Raw genomic sequence first — 18352 nt, 5'->3', positions numbered from 1 at the left:
TCCTCACTAGCTGGGTCCTTCACAGCCTGCTGCTTGTTCTGACCACAGGGCCTTTGCATTCACCCTTCTCGTTGCCTGGAATCCTCCCATTTGCTCCCTCTGCTCCTTTGGGTCTCAGCTCAAATGTCCCCTCCTCAGAGGGCCCCCCGCCCCGATCTCCTTGGCCGACGACAGGCTCCCACCCCCACCAATGTACCATCATGTCACCATTTACATTTTCAGCATAATGTGTTTCAGTCTCTGACGGCAGCTCACAGAGGCTGGGAGCTCCTTGGCGTGTGGGGCTGCTGGGTGGTATGAGGACACCTCCACCTGGAGGCTGGGCAGGCTCCCCAAAGGAAAGGGACGGAAGACGGGGTGCTGGGGCAGGGGGTGAGACGGGAGGCACAGGAAGCTCAAACATCTGGGCAAGTCCTTGCCCTGCCGAGTGCGGATGGTGATGCTGGCCTCAGGGTTGAGAGGCTTCAGGCCGAAGGAGGGCCACACCAGCCTGGCCTGGAGCCCTCAGGGGAATGCTCCCTTCCCAGGAGCCCCAAACTCCTTCCCCATCCCCACCTGGCCAGACAGAGAGCCCAAGGGGATGCTGGCGTCAGGGTGCCTTTATTGTTGAGTTAGGATGTTCTGGGGGCAGCGGGGCTGGGGGCTCAGTGGCCAAACGGCAGCATGTCCAGGGCCCCCAAGGCAGAGGTTTCCAAGGCACTGAGCGGCCCTCATCAGGCACAAACACGGAGCCGCGGCCAGTCGCTCTGCTCCCCACCGCAGGGCTTGGCACTCGGGGCAGGCCGGGGCGGCAGACCCTCAGTGAAGTGGCCGCAGGCCCGGTCAGCTCCTCTTGCGGGACGAGGAGGCTTTCTGCTGGTAGATCTGATCGGTGAAGGGCCTGTGGGGAGGGGGAGGGGCTCCATCAGCAGGTCTCGGGGGTGATGCCACCGCCCCAGGCCGTGCCCCCCACGGCAGCGTGGACAGGAGGCCCGGGTTGCCGCGTCACCGCCTGCCCGGCCCCCCAGGCCCCACTGGGTCCGCTCTGAGCTTCCTGTCGGCCGCTCGGCCGGTCACACTCCTCATGTGTGACGGCGGGCCTACTCACTCCTCGTACTGGATGGCGACCATGTAGATGAGGGCCACAACCACAGTCAGCAGCAGGCCGGTGGGGCTGGCGTGCCTGCGGAGAACACATTATCAGCTCCCGCGCCCGGCCTTCTCTCTCGGACCAGGGCCCCCGCCGTCCTGGTCCTGACCCGATGACCGCCGGCTGACCGCCTGTCTGGTAGGGCTCGGTCCTCCAAGGGGGGCCCACGCTCCCTTTTTTCATGTCCCCGGCCCCCGGCTCAGGACGCAGCAGGGATGACAAGAACATCCGGCCTCTCAGACTTGCCCGAGTGGCCAAGCATGTCCTTTTCTGCAGAGGACGATGTTCTGGCGGGGGGGGGGGGGGGGGGGACAAATGCTATGACTGCCCTCCAGTGACAGTGTTCTCAGGGTGTTTTCTAGAAACGGGTCCAGGGCCCCCCAACCCCCAGCTGCATGTGGAGGGTCCAGGGGGCCCTTCACAGGCTCCCTGCCGGTGACCGCCACACGGAGGAGCCTGGGTGCATCTGCTGTCCAGCTGGTCCCGCTTTTTCCCGTTACCTCTGATCCCAGAGGCTCCACAGGGGCCGGGCTACAGCATCCAGATGGCCGGGAGGAGAGAGGGAAACTAGTTCATGGGGCCACACAGAGCCGGGGAGCCAGCAGGGAACACGGCCCCAGGTGGGCTCTGTGACCCCCGCTCTACCTCCTTCACGGAAGTCCCAGGCTGGGGGCCCCGGGACTTGTGTGCACCGTGCGGAGACCCTCTGCCCTGCTCACTCTCCTCCGCCCAGGGCCTCACCCTGTCTCTCTGTCTGGGTGCTCCAGCAGGGACAGCGAAGGCCCCACCCTCCATTCTGTGGACTCGATTCCAATCGTCCTGCAGGGCCAAGGGGTCTGCCGCCCCTCACCACTGCCGGGTGGAGATGCCAACCCCAGAGACCCTTCTGGGGCTAAAATGAAAGCTGCCCTCCGGGAGCTTTACTCACGGGCCCTGGTTTGTTTTTCTGGAGTGAGCAGAGCCTCCCCACCCAAAAGTCAGGCACCCGAGGAGCTGGGGAGGAGGCCCAGGAGGATGGGGCCAGGGGGCAGGGGCCTGCACCCCCCGGGACAGCCCCCACACTGGGCCCTGGAGCGTGAGCCAAGCGGGTACCCCTTCTCCATTACACCCACACGAAACTTCCCCACTTTCCACGTGCTCTCACACTCTTGACCTTGACACCCTAACAGCCCTGCGTAGAAAGGATCCTCTCCTTCTGCAGACTGGGAGGCTGAGGTCCAGACTGACCCACATGCCTGGCCCCGAGCCTGAGGTGATGGCAGGGCTGGCCCTAGGGAACCGGCTGTGCACCTTGGGGACTGGGGTGTCCCACTCGGGCTAGGGGGTTGGGAAGGTGGAGGCCCGGAGACAGCAGGAGGCCCCGGTGCCCAGTGCCCCCAGGAATCCTGCTGCCCCGGGCCCACCAGGGCTCCCCCAGCCGTGGGGCCCCTGGTGGGAGACAGATAGGCTGCAGGAGGCCTGGAGCAGCCCTGCCGGGTCAGCGTCTGGCAGCCCCAGGCGATGGCGCATCTCTAAGGAGCTCTCAGACGAAAGGAAGGGAAAAGGGAGGGAATGTTGGGTGCACCGGCCCCGGGGGGGAATCAAGAGGCTGCAGGGTGGGTCCTAGGGAGACGTTCTGTGGCCTGAGTGAATCTAGGGGCATGGAACCTTCCCACTGCCTGAGTCAGGTGAGAGGGGCTGGGCTGGGGCAGAGGGACAGGTTCCTGCCTGACCCACAGGTCCCCCTCTAGCGCCTTGCGCTCAGAGCCCAGCGCTCCGATCTGGGCTGCACCTGAAGGCAGGGGTCGCGAGGAAACATCCCGCTCCCGACACGCCACCATTTGAGACTCGTCCCTTGATGTCCTGGAACCTTTCTGGTCTTCTAGGCACGTGGTTTCGAGCGTCCAATAAAAGCAGAACGCTTTCTACTGAAAAACTGTCCACGTAAAGAAGCCCTAACGCAGAAAATAGACAAACAGGAAGTGCTCCGGAGGGGGCGTGGTTTGAGGCCCAGAGCGCACAGCGCCCCCTATGCCTCCCCGCCTGGGGCCTCTGGACAGCGTGAAGGTGAAGCATGAACCCTGGCGGTCACTCAGGACCTGCCAGCCCTAATGTTCCAGGACAGGGTTGGCAGTCTGTGGTGTGTGGGCCAGGAATGATTTGTACATTTTTAAATGGTTAAAAAAAAGAGAGAGTAGACTATCTCACGACACATGACAATTCTATGAAATTCAAATTACAGTGTCCAAGAATGAAGCGGTGTTGGTCCCCAACCACAGCCATTCATTTACCTACTGGCTCGCGGCTGCTTTTGAGCATCCGAGCTCTGCCTATGGCCTGGGAGCCCCGCCTCTCCGGCCCTTCAAGAGAAAGTTCGCTAACCCGTGTTCTAGGATGTTGTTTGTTTCCATGGAGAAGAAAGTCCCAAGGAACACCTCGGCTCCACAGATGACAGAAGGCTGGCCCGTCTTCCTCAGGAGGCAGGGAGGGCGGGCAGGAAGGCCCGATACTCACATAATGGCCCAGCCCAGGTAATTGGCCGTGCTGCCCCAGTACATGGGGTTGTCCAGGATGTTGAACGGGAATGTGGTCACTCTTGCCTCCATGAGGATCCCGAAGTAATCGCCTGTGGACAAGTTGGGGCAGGACCGGAGGGTCACAGCCTGGCTGCGCAGTTACTGAGGGAGGCCCCCAGGGTGGGCACCACGGGTCTGCCCTCCAGGAGGCCCCAGCCCAGCCAAGGAGCAGGTTGTACAGCGTACTGGGTCAAGGGACACCCCAAGCAGTGGGTCCACTCGGGTCACCAGCATGCAGACACCTCACAGGGCACAGGGTCCTGATAGGGCTAAGGCACTGAGCCTTCCCACACCCCCATCTGCTCCTTTCCCCTGTGCCTTTGCACATGCTGTTCCCTCTGCTTGGGATGCCTTTCCCTGCTCTGTCTAGTGAGCATCTTTCCTCCTTCGGCACTTCTCCCTCAGCTGATGTCACCTCCTGCAAGAGGCCCTTCCCTGCCTGCTACCCGGTGTTTCTGCCCCCAGATCCTCCCTTCTCACCCAGTAGGGGCCTGGGTGAGCTCCTCCCACCCCAGGGATCCGGGGGGCCTGCTCTGCCTCTCCACCCCAGCTGCCCACCACGGCCTGCAGCCAGCCCAGAGCAGCCGGTCGCGGTGGAGAGCGTGACCATCAGATGGCCGACCCCGGACAGGCCTATCCTCCACCCCTCCGAGACATGGTGACGAGGCCTCACGTTGAGGCCGCTCCAAGAGGCCCAGGGACATGGTCTCTGGCACTGGCCGGTAGGCAGCCCACACCGCCACGGGCACGGTGCTGTTCATCCGAGGCAGAAGCAGGGCAGGGGCAGGCAGAGGAGTCCGCTGTCTGGGAACAAAGGGTGCGGGGGCACAGGAGCTGCCCGGGGGCTGCGGAAGGCTTTCTTCCCAGGAGGCAGGAAATGGGGCTGCGGGCCTGGAGGCGGATGGCACAGAAACCCGCTTTGGGGCTGACTCACAGGAGGGAAGTGGCCGCTGTGCCCTACATCCAGAGCCCAGCGGCACTTTCCGGCCGTCTCTTCTGGGTGGCGGTGTGCCGCCGGTGACTGCTATTGTCAGGCTCCTTCCCACTGCCCGCCCACCCTGCCTGGCTCCTCTGGGCGATTCGCCTCACACGGCCTTGACCAGGTCCTGCCCCGCACGCTATCCGGGGCTCCACCGGCTCCTTCCCAGCTCTGTGCCCACACCTGTGCCAGGCCCGCATGCCACGGGGCTGTTCACTCCTGGTCTTCCAGGACCTGGGCTGGACAGGACGGCGGCCCCCCTCCCTCTGTGGCCCTTGGCCCCGGCTCTGTGAGGCCTACACCGTGATCCCCACCTCCTCCCTGTCCCCACCTCACTATCCAGCCAGTCCAACCTCCTCATTGCTGGGATGAGATCTTTCCAAGCCCTCCTATGGCCTCCACGTGCCCAGGAGTGAAGCCTCAGGCCCCTGCATGGCCTTAGGGGACACATGTGATGTGGCCCCCACCCGACCTCCAGCCCTCGCCTGACTGCCTCTCCCCCCACCCCCGCCACCACCCCCCCACCCCACCCCCACCCCTCCCCCCGCCCCCCACACACACGCCGGCCAACCTGCCTGCCACCCTGTCCCGGAACTTGCTATTTGCTCCCAGGCCTCCTTCCCACTGGCCCAGTGCCCCACCCCCCACCTGGCAGACCCAGGAGCTCCCACCTTCTCCTCCCAGGTTCCTGCCTGCGTGCCCCTCCCCTAGCACCGGGCACCCTAAAGCTCTGGCCTGAGCATGAGGCGCTAAACCACCCGCGGGCCCCACTGCCACAGGTGCCCAACAGGCCCAGGCCGGGCCTCGGCACAGGCCTCCTGCACACGCCGCTCCCGGAGGTCTCGTCCGCCTGTGAACACAAGCTCCTTCAGAGCTGCAGGCTCCCCGGTGCAGCCCGCAGTACCCCGGGGCCCCAGGCGACTATGGATAGAGAGACCCAGGCAAGCCAGGAGGGTGCCGGGGACATCCCTGGGCACTGGAGGAAATTGAGGCCAGGTCTATGAAGTGGGCTGGGGGCTGAGATTGGCGAGGATCCGGGACCCCCCAGATCAGCCCATCAGAGGGGTGGGTACCTCCCACATGCCGGCTGCCTGCTGGGCCCCCTCTGTGGGCCGCCGCCTCCTTTCCGTTCCTGGCCCCAAGACTGCCCTTGCTCTTCCAGCCTCCCCGGCTGCTCTCTTCCTTGGGCTTCCAAGTTGCTAGAAGCTGCTGAGGTCATGAGGACCTCTAGCTAGGCCAGCACTGGGCTCCCGGCCCAAAAGCACCTGAGCCGTAGGCAGTGGGAAATGCAGAGCAGGAACGGCACCCCCTTATGCCACACCCGATCCAGACCCGCACCAGCCCTGGCTTGGGGCCCAAATGCAGCCAGCGGAAATCCCACCTGGCCTGGCGGCCGACCAGCTGGATGAGATAGGAGAGCCCAGCTTCCCAAGCTGACCAGGCAGAGGCCTGGTGGAGGGAAGGCGCCCTGAGCCCCAGAGTTAGTGGCAGAGCAAGAAGGTGGTGAGGTCCACCCGTGCACCCCACAAAGATGTCACAGAGGGCAGGGAGGTTGGCCACCCAGCCCCTGCTCCCCACTGAGCCCAGGGTACGTCTGCTCGTGCCCCCCAGTCCTCGGGGTCTTACCTAGGAAGGTCCCGGTGAAGCCCAGTGCAAAGAAGCTGGAAAGCACAAACGTGCTGCCTATTCCCAGGAGCGCAAGGCCTACGCGGTAGGCCGTGGGGTTATCCAGGCTTTCCATTTTGGGCTGGCTCAGCATGGCCTGCGTGAAGCTGGGGGGAGAGTCAGGAGATCACTGCCGGGGAGAGGGGCTCCCCCAGCCTTGCCCCCCTCTGTCTCCCAGGTGACCCCCAGAATAGCCAGTCCAGGGGTCTCGGAGCCTGCTGGGGCCAGGCCGGTGACCCAAATGAGTGAGGTAGGCTGCAGGTGGCTTGCGGTGCTCCTGGAGAGCACCATCCTGCCCCTGCAGCCCCCATCCCCCTCCTGCCACCAGTGACCAGAATGAGGAGCCTGGGCCCTCCTAAATTTTTTTATTTTTTAAGAAGCCAGAAATCATGACTTGTATGTAAAATACTCTGATTATTAGAAATAGGCAACAATGACAACTGCTTTAGACTCCCGTGTGACAGTGGGCTCGATTCAGCCCAGAGACCACCAGTTTGCAAACTCTGATGCCTGTCCAGTTAGAACCAGTACTTCAGAGGCAAATGTGGCTCAAAACAGGAAAGATGCATGCCCCTGGCTGTGCCCACGTGCCCTTGCACTTGGCAGAGCGTGCGTGTGGTGGTGGCATCGCACGCCCCTAGAGTGGACACAGTGCCCAGAAGCCTGGGGCACACTCTGCCCCCTTTGCGGCCTCCACAGTCCCTGGGCAGGGCTGGCTGCATCCCAGGTGGCACCTCAGAGGCCCCTTAATGCCTTCCTTTCACCTCTGAAGTGCCCCCACCAAGCTCCTTTTGGGGCCAAGCCATTGGAGGCCTTGTTAAATGGCAAGTGATGAAAACAGGGGGGAAGGGACTGGCTCGTGGGTTTGGAAGTTCAGGTTCTCCAACTGGCTACTGAAGATGGGAAGGTATGGTGCAGGCAGGGCAAAGTGACTGGGCTCATGGTAATGCATAGAAGCAAGGTTCAGGGTCTGCCTCACTAGTGGGGAGCTGGCACTGGGGGGGGCATACTCAAAGGAAAGGATGTGTGTGGGAGCAAGTGCATGCGTGGACCACTAACATATACTTCCCACTCCCCCATGATCCTAACACTCAGAACAGACATGGGGCTCTCCTGCCTCATGCAGGACAACTGCTTGTACTCACTCTTTACCAGGTACCTCTTAGCTGGGCAGCTCACTATCTACCTACCCACCCACACATCCATCCACCTGTCTAGCCTCTATCCATCCACCCTTCCATCCATCCACCTACCCATCCATTAGTCTATCCTCCATCCATCCATCCATCCACCCACCCATCCTTCCATCGTCCACCCATCACTCATCCATCAGTCTATCCTCTGTCCATCCATCATTCCATCCATCTGTCCATCCATCCATCCATCCATCCATCCATTCATCCAACTATCCTCTATCTATCCATCCATCTGTCCATCCACCTACCCATCCATTAGTCTATCCTCCATCCATCCATCCTTCCACCCATCCTTCCATCCCTCAATCTATCAATCTATCCCTCCATCAACCCATCCATCCACTCACCCATCCATCTACCCATGCATCCATCTATCAGTCTATCCTGTATCTATCCATCCGTCACAAGGTACCTCTGTTTGCAAGTCTCTTTCAAGCAGAACAAATTCACCATCCTCACTCATTCATTCCACTGGGAAATTCAAATTATTATAACCATCCTTATTTGAGCTAAAAAACCACCCCCTTCGAACTCTCTTCCCCAACTACTTTCAGCTCTTAGAGAACAGAGGCTGCTTCTGCTTCGCTCAAGTATCTCCCAGGCACCTAGCACGCACCAGACGGGACGGGTTATGGTTCACATCAACTGAAGGAAAAGCAGCACCCGCTACCCACTACCTCCCCTCCCGCTGCACACAGAGGCCCGCATGGTGACCTGTCAAACAGCGGCACACGTATGTCAAAGCACACCTATACACCGGTCACGCTGCCCACACCCCCGGCTCTCCACCCACCACTGCCCTCCCTCAGCCTTCTGCTGCCCAGGCTCAGGGTCACCCCGAAGGTCCAGGCTAAGCCGCTGGGATTGGCTCAGGGTCACGCACACCCTGTTGTTGTCCATGGTCACCACACCCATGCCCCACCCCTCTCTGCCCTCACCTGACTTTCTGGGAAACCAGCAGCCCTCACCCTCTGGGCAGCCCCGTGACGCAGGCACACCTTCAGCCCTGCAGACCCAGCAGCTGAGGCCATGGAACAGGCAGCTTCCCGCCCAGCCTCCGCACCCTCCCCACCTCTCCTGTGTGTAGGAGGGCGCGGGCTCTGGTAAGGCTGACCGCCCCACCCCGAGTGGGGCTCACCTGCACACCCAGCAGAGACGGAGTATGTACGTGGGTGGGTGGGGGTGATGCTCAGGCCTCTGTGCTCTTGTGGGCTCGAGTGAACCACCCCCCGCCTGGCCCCTGGCAGGTTTAGCACCTGCTCCGCCCTGCCTGGGGTGCCCCCTGGCCCCCAAACCAAGGGAAATGAGGCAGAGCGGGCACCCCCTGGCCAGCCCAGCGTACCCATCTGCCTCGAGTGCTCTGGGGGGGGGGGGGGCACCTTATGGCAGCCCAATAAAAGAGCCCCTGGCAAAGAGCGGCACCGATTTTCAGACTTGGGTGCCCCGAACCTTGGCTTTTGCCTCTGTAGATGGTGATGGTAACCCCTCATCGCCCTGTGTGGAGCTGCAACCGATGTCTGTGCACACTCTGGTGAGCGTGAGACATGCCGGGCTCTCCTATGGGGCTTGCGGACAGTGGGAAGGACAGAGGTGTGAACGCAGGGTGACACCGTGTGATGAAGCACCAGGCGCCACGGGACGGGCGGGCACACCTGACGGGCCTAGGAGAGGCCACGGCAAGGCTCAAGCTGGGATCCAATGAAGAAATTCATCAGGAGAAGGGCAGAGAGAGAATTCCAGAAAGAGGAACAGCCCAGGCAGAGGCTGGGGGCAGAGCCCAGCACGGGAGCTCAGGAGCTCGGTGTGAAAGCAGCCTGCGGAAGAGACGCGCCCTGGGGTCGTCTGGAATGTGCTCTGGTGAGTGGGAAGTCACTGGCGGGGAGGAGCAGAGCAGGGGACATCGTCAGCTTACTGCAGCAGGAGGGCAAGTACTGGGGGCCCAGGGGGCCGAGGGAGCCCAGCCACCGCCCAGAGGGGACCGATACGGGGTTCCAGAGAATCCGGCCTCGGTTTCAGGCTCCGCGCTGGGCTGGCTCTGGTTCCTCCACCAGAATTCACTCATATCCTCCAAGAAGCCCGTGAGTCGCCTGGCTCTGAGCGCATGCCGCAAAGGCAGCGATGAAAATGGAAACTTCTCGCTGACGTGCTGGCCTGAAGCAGCTTCCCAGGGGGATGACCCTGCAGGAGAAGCCATCTGCTTGGAAGCAGATGGAGATTCCTAACAAAGGGAAGATCTAGGGCCAGTGATGGGCAGAAGGCCCTGAAGCGGCTGGGCAGCTGCCCAAGACTGGACCCGGGCCTCTGTCCACGTGTGGCTCCTTTTCCGTGCCTTCTCCAGTGGGAAGAGAGGAAGAGAAGGGGCCAGCGGAAAGCACCCTCCAAGCTCCTTCAGCACCCACTCCCCGCAAAGCTCTGCAGCCCATTCTCTCTGGGGTCAGCAGAGAAAGCGGGCAAGGCCCTTCCCGAGGGTTCTATGCAGATGCCCTGTGCACTGCCCGGCCCACGGGCTCTCTGGGACCACAGGCGTCAGGTTTCCTGGAAGGGCAGGGCCCGGCCCCAGTCAGGTGATCCGTCGTGTTCTAGATCCTCCATTAAGCCGGGAAGGCACAGTCCATTCCCTATGGAAAATTAATGCAGGGATGAGTGGCTCTATGAGCCACGCTTCATAATAGAATGAAATAACAGGAGGCAATTTCCTTTGGAAATATTCTGCACGGGGGGTGGGAGTGGAGAGACTCATTCATTTGTCTCGGGTTCTATTTTTAAAACCTGGATTGAGCTTTCGGTCACCCGTGTGACTTGAGGATGTCTGTGCTCTGCTCCCCTGAAATCCCGGAACCCAGAGTGGAGGCGGAGAGAGGGTGTCGCAGCCCGTTGTGTCCCCACCACAACCCAGGCACCCGGCTCGGCCAAGAGACCGGCTGGTGGCCATGTCTGTCTGCAACTGACCAGCGCTGACAAACTTCAGCCCTTCAAGGACGCCCTCACGTGTTCTCCAGGCGAACCTGAACGGCGATTCACTTCACAGTCTACCTTTCAGGCTTAGGTTAGCGCGTTCCTCAGGGTCCAGCCACGCTGAGCAAAACGATTCATGAACGTTGGCGTCTGGTGCGCGGACTTATTTTTTTTCTAATCCACATTAAAATAAACCTACAAGGGGCGCCTGGGTGGCTCAGTCGGTTAAGCATCCGACTTTGGCTCAGGTCATGATCTCACGGGGTTCATGGGTTCGAGCCCCGCATCGGGCTCTGTGCCGACAGCTCAAAGAGCCTGGAGCCTTCTTCGGATTCTGTGTCTCCCTCTCTCTCTGCCCCTCCCCTGCTCATGCTCTGTCTCTCTCTGTCTCAAAAATAAATAAACATTAAAAAGAAATCTTTAAAAAAATAAAATAAAATAAACCTACAAGTGCTAAAGCAAAACAAAACAAAAATGTTCTCCTACGTAACCCCTTGAAAAGTCATCAGGTGCCTAGGATTCAGGGCTATGATGCTGTACTGATCCCGCACATTTAATGAACACGGCACCTTTTCAGAGTGTCTCCAAAACCCATCAGAGCCAAGAGAGGGTCTGTCTTATCTTACAAGTCAGGAAACAGAGCGGTTGGCGGGGTGGGGCAGGGGAGGAGCCCAGGCGACAACCAGCCTCTTAGTGGGCCTCAGGGGGCAGAGGGGTGGGCAGGCGGTGGTGCTGGGGGCAGGGCCCTATTTTTGCCTTATTTTTGCTTTTGCCAGCTGGAGGTCCTCGGCCCCCACTACCTGGGCCTTGACCCCAATATCTGGACCTAACCTGTTGAGATGCAGTGTCCTCGAAATCCAACAGCCAGGCCCCGTGTGCCTCAGAGTAGCCTAACCCAGACTCCCCGGCCCCCCTCCTGGTCAGCAGCCAGTTCTCCAGCTCTCCCACCTGCACTGAGGGGCTTCAGGCCTCTGCTTCCAAAGGTCCCGACACAGGCCCCACCCACAGCTCCCCTGGGCCCAGGCAGGATACACAGAACTCTAGGCATTCGAGATGAAAGGTGTCTGAGGGGACCCCCTCATTCCCACATCAGTCACTTGCCCCATCACAGGACCCTGAGTCTGCGTGGACCTCTGGCTCCTCCCCAGCTCTGGCCTCCGTCTCCACCTGCCTCCTGCCCCAGCCTCCTCCTCCTGGAGAAACCTCCACTCCATATCCCACGTCTAACCAAGGCCCTTCCCCAGCCTGCAGAGTTAAAGCTGACCCCACCTGCCCCTCCTGTTCCCGCCGCCTAGAACTCCTTTCCACCACGGGGTGGGCAGGCCTCCAAGGGGCTCCCCAGTACCGGCCCGCAGAATTCCTCCCGCTGGGTGTGGACTGCCCTCTGAACACCAAGGCATCACTTCCTGATGGGGCTAAGTGAGGGCATTTCCAGATGTAATTACAGTTCATTGGAAAGGAGATTACCCTGGTCAGGTGGGGATGTACTGGGGAACCTTTCACAGAGGGCCTGGAGGGCAGAGAGAAGTCCAAGAGACTTTTTCCCGCTGGCCTGGAAGAAGTCAAAGCACTGTGCCGTGGGGAGGACCACATTCCCGGCAGCAGTGGGGACACTAGGAGCCGAGCACCGCAGCCCTACAGCAAAAGGGATCTGAGTCCTCCCGCAGCCCGGGAGCCCCAGGGAGGCCCCACCCCATTTTCCAGCCCTGCTCTCACTGGACCCTCTGACAGCCCTCCTCTGCAGTGAACTGTCCCCGTCCGCCCCATTTGCTGGCGCCTTTGAGTGGCCACTTGCCCATCGGGCCTGCCCTGTCCACATCCTGTGAGAGGTTCCAGCAGGGCCCTGGATTCAGGAATGACTGGCACACAGATGACAACAGGGACAGAGAGCCACACGTGCTGACACCCACCAATCTGGCCAGTCCGTGCACGCCGTGCACCTGCCCCCGGGGCAACTAGCACACGGAGGGGGAGAAGGTGCCCTGGCCCCGGCCCCAGCCCCGTTTCTGCTGGAGGTGCGCCCCACGCTGTGAGTGGAAGTCACCTGCTCGGCTGTCCCCATACTTTCATGTCCCTGTTTTCACCAGACCTCGGGCAATTCTGAAGGGTCCTGAATACAGCTCCATTGAGTGACTGATCAATATACCTGAGGCCCCCTGATGCCCTGTGCACCTGCACATCTGCCGTGAGGCCGCGATCCTGGCGGAAGGTAGGCAATTGTAGTGCCAGCGCCGGGGAGCCCGGGCCCCGCCTGGCTGTCCACACATCGCCACCCTGGCTCCAGGCCACCAGGCTCCCACTGAGACTGGCTGTGCAGTGGATGCAGCCAGCAGGGAGGGGACTTCAACAGAGGCCCCCCAGCCCGTCAGGCCTCCCTCTCCTTCACAAACAGGTCAGCGCTAATGGCCTCCAGATAAGGAGTCTACTCATCTTGTCCGAGGCCCCCAGACCACTTCTGGTTGCCCGGCTGGGGCAGACCGGCTGACGAGGATGCCTGGCCCTCCCCCCCCCCCCCCCGCCTCCCCGCCACCCATCAGCGGCCACGGGGCCCTGACCACCCAGCAGACCCGCTGCTCAGTGGTCTCTTGCCACCCCTGCCCAGGGCTTTGACAGCCACGTGATCTGAGCTCCATTCAGTTGCGTGCACGTGCTGTATGTGCTCTCTGCCCCCCACCCCGCCTCACTGCTGCTCTCCCCCCCACCCCCGCCCCGCCCCGACCACGGAAGCTGTGGCTTCCACACAGATAAGAACAGACACATTGGAAATGTCCAGAACAGGCAAATCCATAGGGACGGAAAGCAAATTCAGATTTTCCAATGCCCTGGGGTGAAGTGGGGGGGGGGGGGAGGGGGCGTGTGTTTCATGGGTACAGGGTTTTCGTTCGGGGTGAAAAAGTTCTGGAATTAGCCAAAAGTGGTTGTGCAACATTACGAGTGTACTAAACGTCACTGAGCTGTATACAGTCTAAAATGGCTAAGTGGCAGGTGTCGTGCTATGTGTATTTTACGACAAAAGAAAAAGAGAACACATCTCGAAGAATCAAATGAAGCCATGTGTGGAAAGGGGTGCTCGGGATAATGTGGGGGGGCTGTCGGCTACGGGCAGGAGCTGGTCTTGCCAGGATTCTCACCAGCCTTTCTGGAAGCCCCACCCACCCGATCACCAAGCTGGCAAGGGCAGTGGGAGAAGGGCCGGAAGGGAAGGAAAGAGCCTGCTGGTGGGGAAGGTGAACAGAAAACAGTCCTGCCTGTGAGCATCCTCTCTCTCCTCCCAGAAACTTTCTGGGGTGGCCAGTCCAACCAAGAGAAAAGTCATGGCCCGGAAGACAGACCCCGGGCCACACCAACACCAGTACCGAGAAGCCAGGGAGAAGGTAGAGCTGAGGAGCTATCATCTATAAGAAGCTGGACGTGGCGGGACTTCCTCCCAGCTCTCCCAGGCCCCGGATGCAAGAATAAGCCAGAGAGGTCTTCGCTGGTGTATACACGTCTGAAGGTGGCCCTGTCTGCTTGGTCTCCTAGGAACCCGCAGTGCTGGGCTGGGGGCCTGCAGGAAGGAGGCACCCCTGTCAGGAGACCAGGGACCTGGGGCCTTCTAGCTCTTGCCGGAGAAGTTGCCTGATCCAGGCATCACAGATCCTCCGTTACCCACTTCCTACTGGCTCCCTAGAATGAAGCGTGAAGGTCTGACCGTCACTGCCCTAGCCCGGGATCCCCTGCTTGGCCACACACTCGGTGAGGAGCTGGTCAGTGAGGGACGGGTGACCCCTCCTGGGAGAGGAGTCTGCTCTGACTCCCACCGTCTCCCAGGGTCCCGGACGTCATCCTCCAGGTGGACCTGGATGTCCAAAGGCAGTAATGGGACTTTCCTTTCATGGAGAGCAGGGGCTGGCAAACCACAGCCTGTGGCCAAATCTGGCCCCGCTGGCTGTGCTTGTAAATAAAGTTTTCTTGGAACACAGTCACATTCAACTCTTTACATGCTGACGGGCTGTCTCCAGTAGTTCCAACAGAGACCACATGGCCCTCAGAGTCAAAAATACTTATAATCTGGCCCTTACGGAAAAACTTTGCTGACACCTGACACGGAAAATCACACAGTTATGGATCTGAGTTAGAAGGGATCTTAGTCACCCACTAGTCCAGGGGCTGACAAACTTTTTCACAAAAGGCCAGAAAATAAATATTTTCAGCTTTGTAGGCCGAGAGGCAAAACCTGGGATACCATGTAGACACTTATAGAACCATTTAAAATGAAGCTGTGTGGGGCGCCTGGGTGGCTCAGTCGGTTGGGCGACCGACTTCGGCTCAGGTCATGATCTCTCCGTCCGTGGGTTCGAGCCCCGCATCGGGCTCTGTGCTGACAGCTCAGAGCCTGGAGCCTGTTTCAGATTCTGTGTCTCCCTCTCTCTCTGAACCTCCCCCGTTCATGCTCTCTCTCTCTGTCTCAAAAATAAATAAAACATTAAAAAAAATAAATAAATAAAATAAAATGAAGCTGTGTATACAAGTCAACGGCAACAACCTGACTTAAAAATGAGCAAAGGACTTGAACAGACATTTCTCAAAGGAAGATAGACAGATGGCCAATAAGCACGTGAAAAAACGCTCAGGGGACACAGATCAAAACAGTCCACACCCTTAAGGATGGCCATTATCGGGGCGCCTGGGTGGCTCAGTGGGTTAAGTGGCCGACTTCAGCTCAGGTCACCATCTCACGGTTCGTGGGTTTGGGCCCCGCGTGGGGCTCTCTGCTGACAGCTCGGAGCCTGGAGCCTGCTTCAGATTCTGTGTCGTCTTCTCTCTCTGTCCCTCTCCCACTTGTGCTCCTTCTCTCTCAAAAATAAATAAACATTAAAAAAAAAAAAAAAGGGACGGCCATTATCAAGAAATAATAATAGCAGGCACTGGCGAGGGTGGGGAGAAACTAGAAACCTCGAACAAGGCTGGTGGGAAGCTCAAACAGCGAGAAACGGTATGGCAGTTCCCCAGAAAAGCCAACCGCAGAACTACCGTATGCTCTTCGAGGTATGGAAGAATCAAGGGCGGGGCTGGCCCACGTCCACAGCAGCATGAGTCCGGGAGCCGACAGGTGACAGTGGCCCAAGAGTCCGTGCCCAGATAGATGGGTACACAAAACATGACATCTGCTTATAAGAGAATATCATTCAGCCTCAAGAAGGAAGGGTAGTCTTTAAAAAAAAAAATTGAGGGGGCGCCTGGGTGGCGCAGTCGGTTAAGCGTCCGACTTCAGCCAGGTCACGATCTCGCGGTCCGTGAGTTCGAGCCCCGCGTCGGGCTCTGGGCTGATGGCTCAGAGCCTGGAGCCTGTTTCCGATTCTGTGTCTCCCTCTCTCTCTGCCCCTCCCCCGTTCATGCTCTGTCTCTCTCTGTCCCAAAAATAAAAATAAAAACGTTGAAGAAAAAAAAAAAAAATTTAAGAAAAAAAATTGAGAATCCTTTTATTTTTTTACTGGTTTTACTGAGATAGAATTGACATATCCCCTTGCGTGAGGTTAAGGCACACAGCGCAATGACTTCATGTACGCATGTTATAAAATGATTAGCAAAATAAGGTGGGTTACACCTCCGTCCCCTCACATAGTGGTCGTGTGTGTGCGCGCGCGCAGTGAGGATTTCTAAGACCTACTCTGTTAGCAACTTTCAAGTATACGAGACGGTATTAAGCATATAGTCCTCATGCTGGGCATTAGATCTCCAGGACTTACTCGTCTTCTAACCCCAAGTTTGTCCCCTTTGACCAACATGTCCCCCTACTTCCCCCACTCCCAGGGCCTGGCTCCCACACATCTACTCTCTGGTTCGATGAGTTGGATGCTTCGAGATCCCACATATGAGCGGAATCAGGCACCGTTAGTCCTTGTGTCTAGCTCATTTCACTTAGCATTGTGAAGCAGATTCTGACACGTGTTCCTACAGGGACGAACCTTGAGGATGTTGCGCTAAGTGAAATAAGCCAGACGCAAAAGAGGAAATACCGTCTGATTCCACCTGCACCTAGAGGAGCTCGTGAGACGTAAAAAGGCAGGTGGCTAGTGGGCTTGGGCCTTTGGGGCACCGTTTGCCAACCCCTGAACTAGTTCAACAACTAGTTGGGAGGCAGAACAGAGAGGGTATGGGATTCATTCATTCATCCATTCACTCATTCATTCATTCCGAAGGGTGAGAGTGTCTGCAGGCCCTCTGGGCAAAGGCTCCCCAGGGAAGAAAACAAAGGGAAAAATCAGTTAAGCTGGAGAGTGGCTAACAAGGCTGGACTGCACCACGATCGGGGCTGCGGAACAATTCGGAAGGAGCCTGTTCGGGCCTCCCTGCCGGCTGAGTTTTCCGAGTAATTGAGGGAGGAACCCCTCAGGAGAGGAAGGCTGGTGGGCAGCACAGGAGGCCCCAACATGCCCAGCAGCCAACGGGGAGTGCGGGTCTCGTAACCGGAGCAGACACGAATTGGCTGTTGCCGCCTGCACAGCTTCTCTGCTGGGAGGGCACCTTCCTCCACACCCCTTCCCCTCCCTCCCCGCCCCCCGCCCCTTCCCCTCTCTTCCCCCCACCCCTTCCCCTCCCCCTCCCTTCCCCACATCCCTTCCCCTCTCCCTCCCTCTCCCTGCTTCAGCACCCCTCCAAGTGGGAACCCAAAGGGACGTCCGTCTCAGCTGCACAGTGAGAGAGGTTAGCGCAGGAGGGCAAAGTAGCCCCTTGCAAATTGAAAACCCGACCCGGTACGTGAATTCACTGCCCGGGCTCTGAACCCCTCCTGGCTCCCTCTTTCCTACCACATCACAGGTGTGGCCTGACCCCACAATCTTCCCCAACCTAACCCCACGGGCCACCCCACCTCAGCCCGTGCCCAGCCAGGCCAGGGACACCGAAGGATCACCGGGGGTGCATGTGCAGGTGACGGAGGCAGGCCCCCCATTTCATAGGAGCCCTGTGGTCACATGCCGGTCAGGGCCAAGAGTGGGCTGTCTGGGCCAGACCCTCTCTCCCCGCCCCCAGCATCCCAGGCAGCCACGTCCCCATGGGTGAGCGCGGTGGGAGGGAAAGCCAGACCTCGCTGTAACCCTGGCACTGTGACCGCAGCAGAGTGAGTGAGGCCCAGGGGAGAGAAGGACAGGGCCAAGGAGCGAGCAACTCGTTTACGTGTCTGGTGCACTCTTCAGTGTTCAGGCTGCACTGGAGCCTCTGAGCCGTCCTGTGGCCTCTCTCTCCGGGGTCAGGGTTCAGCCGGCCTCCCAGGGCAGGCTCGGTCCACTCTGCATTGAGCCTGAGTGCTCACTGAGCCCCTCTGAGCCCTCTGAGCCCTCTGAGCCCCGGAGACCAACAAGTGGCTGGAGCGGGTCGTCGCACTGGGGCTTCCACACGTAGGGTGCAGCTGGGAGGTGCTATGGATGCCAGGAGCTAAGGCAGGAGGAGAGGCCAGACCCGACAGAAATGAGGCAGCAGGAAGAGTCAGGGAAGGGGCCCTGCCAGGGGAAAGGGGGAGGTGACCCAGACACGGCCGGGGCCAGGTGAGGAACCCGGGTGTCATTCTTTACCGCACAGGGGAGCGGGATGGGGGTGCCAGGCAGGGCTGACACAAATTGACGCCCGTTCCCACAGGATCCCCGAGGGCCTCCATGCCGCGTAATCCAGAGACAAGAAGGGAGAAGGGTAGATCTCAGAGGTGGACCCAGGGTATAGATCCCAAGTCCAGATCCCAGGGTAGATCCAGGATAGATCCCCAGGGGGGATCCTAGGTGTGCTGCTGGACCGAGCAGGGAAATAACAACAAACAGTTAAGGATGCCTCCCAAGTTACCGGCTTGAGCAAGGGGTGAGACAGAGGCTCCGTTACCAAGGTGGTCAGGAAAATGGGA

General features: G+C 59.6%; 1 protein-coding gene across 6 annotated transcripts in view; it reads right to left on the bottom strand.

Moving 5' to 3' along the window:
• Positions 1–581: 581 nt before the first annotated feature.
• PEMT (phosphatidylethanolamine N-methyltransferase) overlaps positions 582–18352 on the bottom strand; it is an 85718-nt gene continuing 67947 nt past the window's right edge. For all 6 annotated transcript variants that reach the window (XM_086686215.1, XM_086686209.1, XM_086686211.1 and 3 more), the window contains 4 exons: positions 6290–6435; positions 3623–3734; positions 1088–1162; positions 582–880 (listed from right to left, as the gene is read on the bottom strand). In XM_086686215.1, coding sequence (XP_086542341.1) covers positions 823–880; positions 1088–1162; positions 3623–3734; positions 6290–6435 — 391 coding nt within the window. In that variant the 3' untranslated portion in view covers positions 582–822. The remainder of the gene's footprint in view (positions 881–1087; positions 1163–3622; positions 3735–6289; positions 6436–18352) is intronic.

Source organism: Puma concolor, chromosome E1 (genome assembly GCF_028749965.1).
Source record: "Puma concolor isolate L17-30 chromosome E1, mPumCon1.1.hap2, whole genome shotgun sequence".
Taxonomy (NCBI): Eukaryota; Metazoa; Chordata; class Mammalia; order Carnivora; family Felidae; genus Puma; species Puma concolor.
Note: the sequence above shows the minus strand (reverse complement) of the source record. Positions and strands in the feature narration are given on the sequence as shown.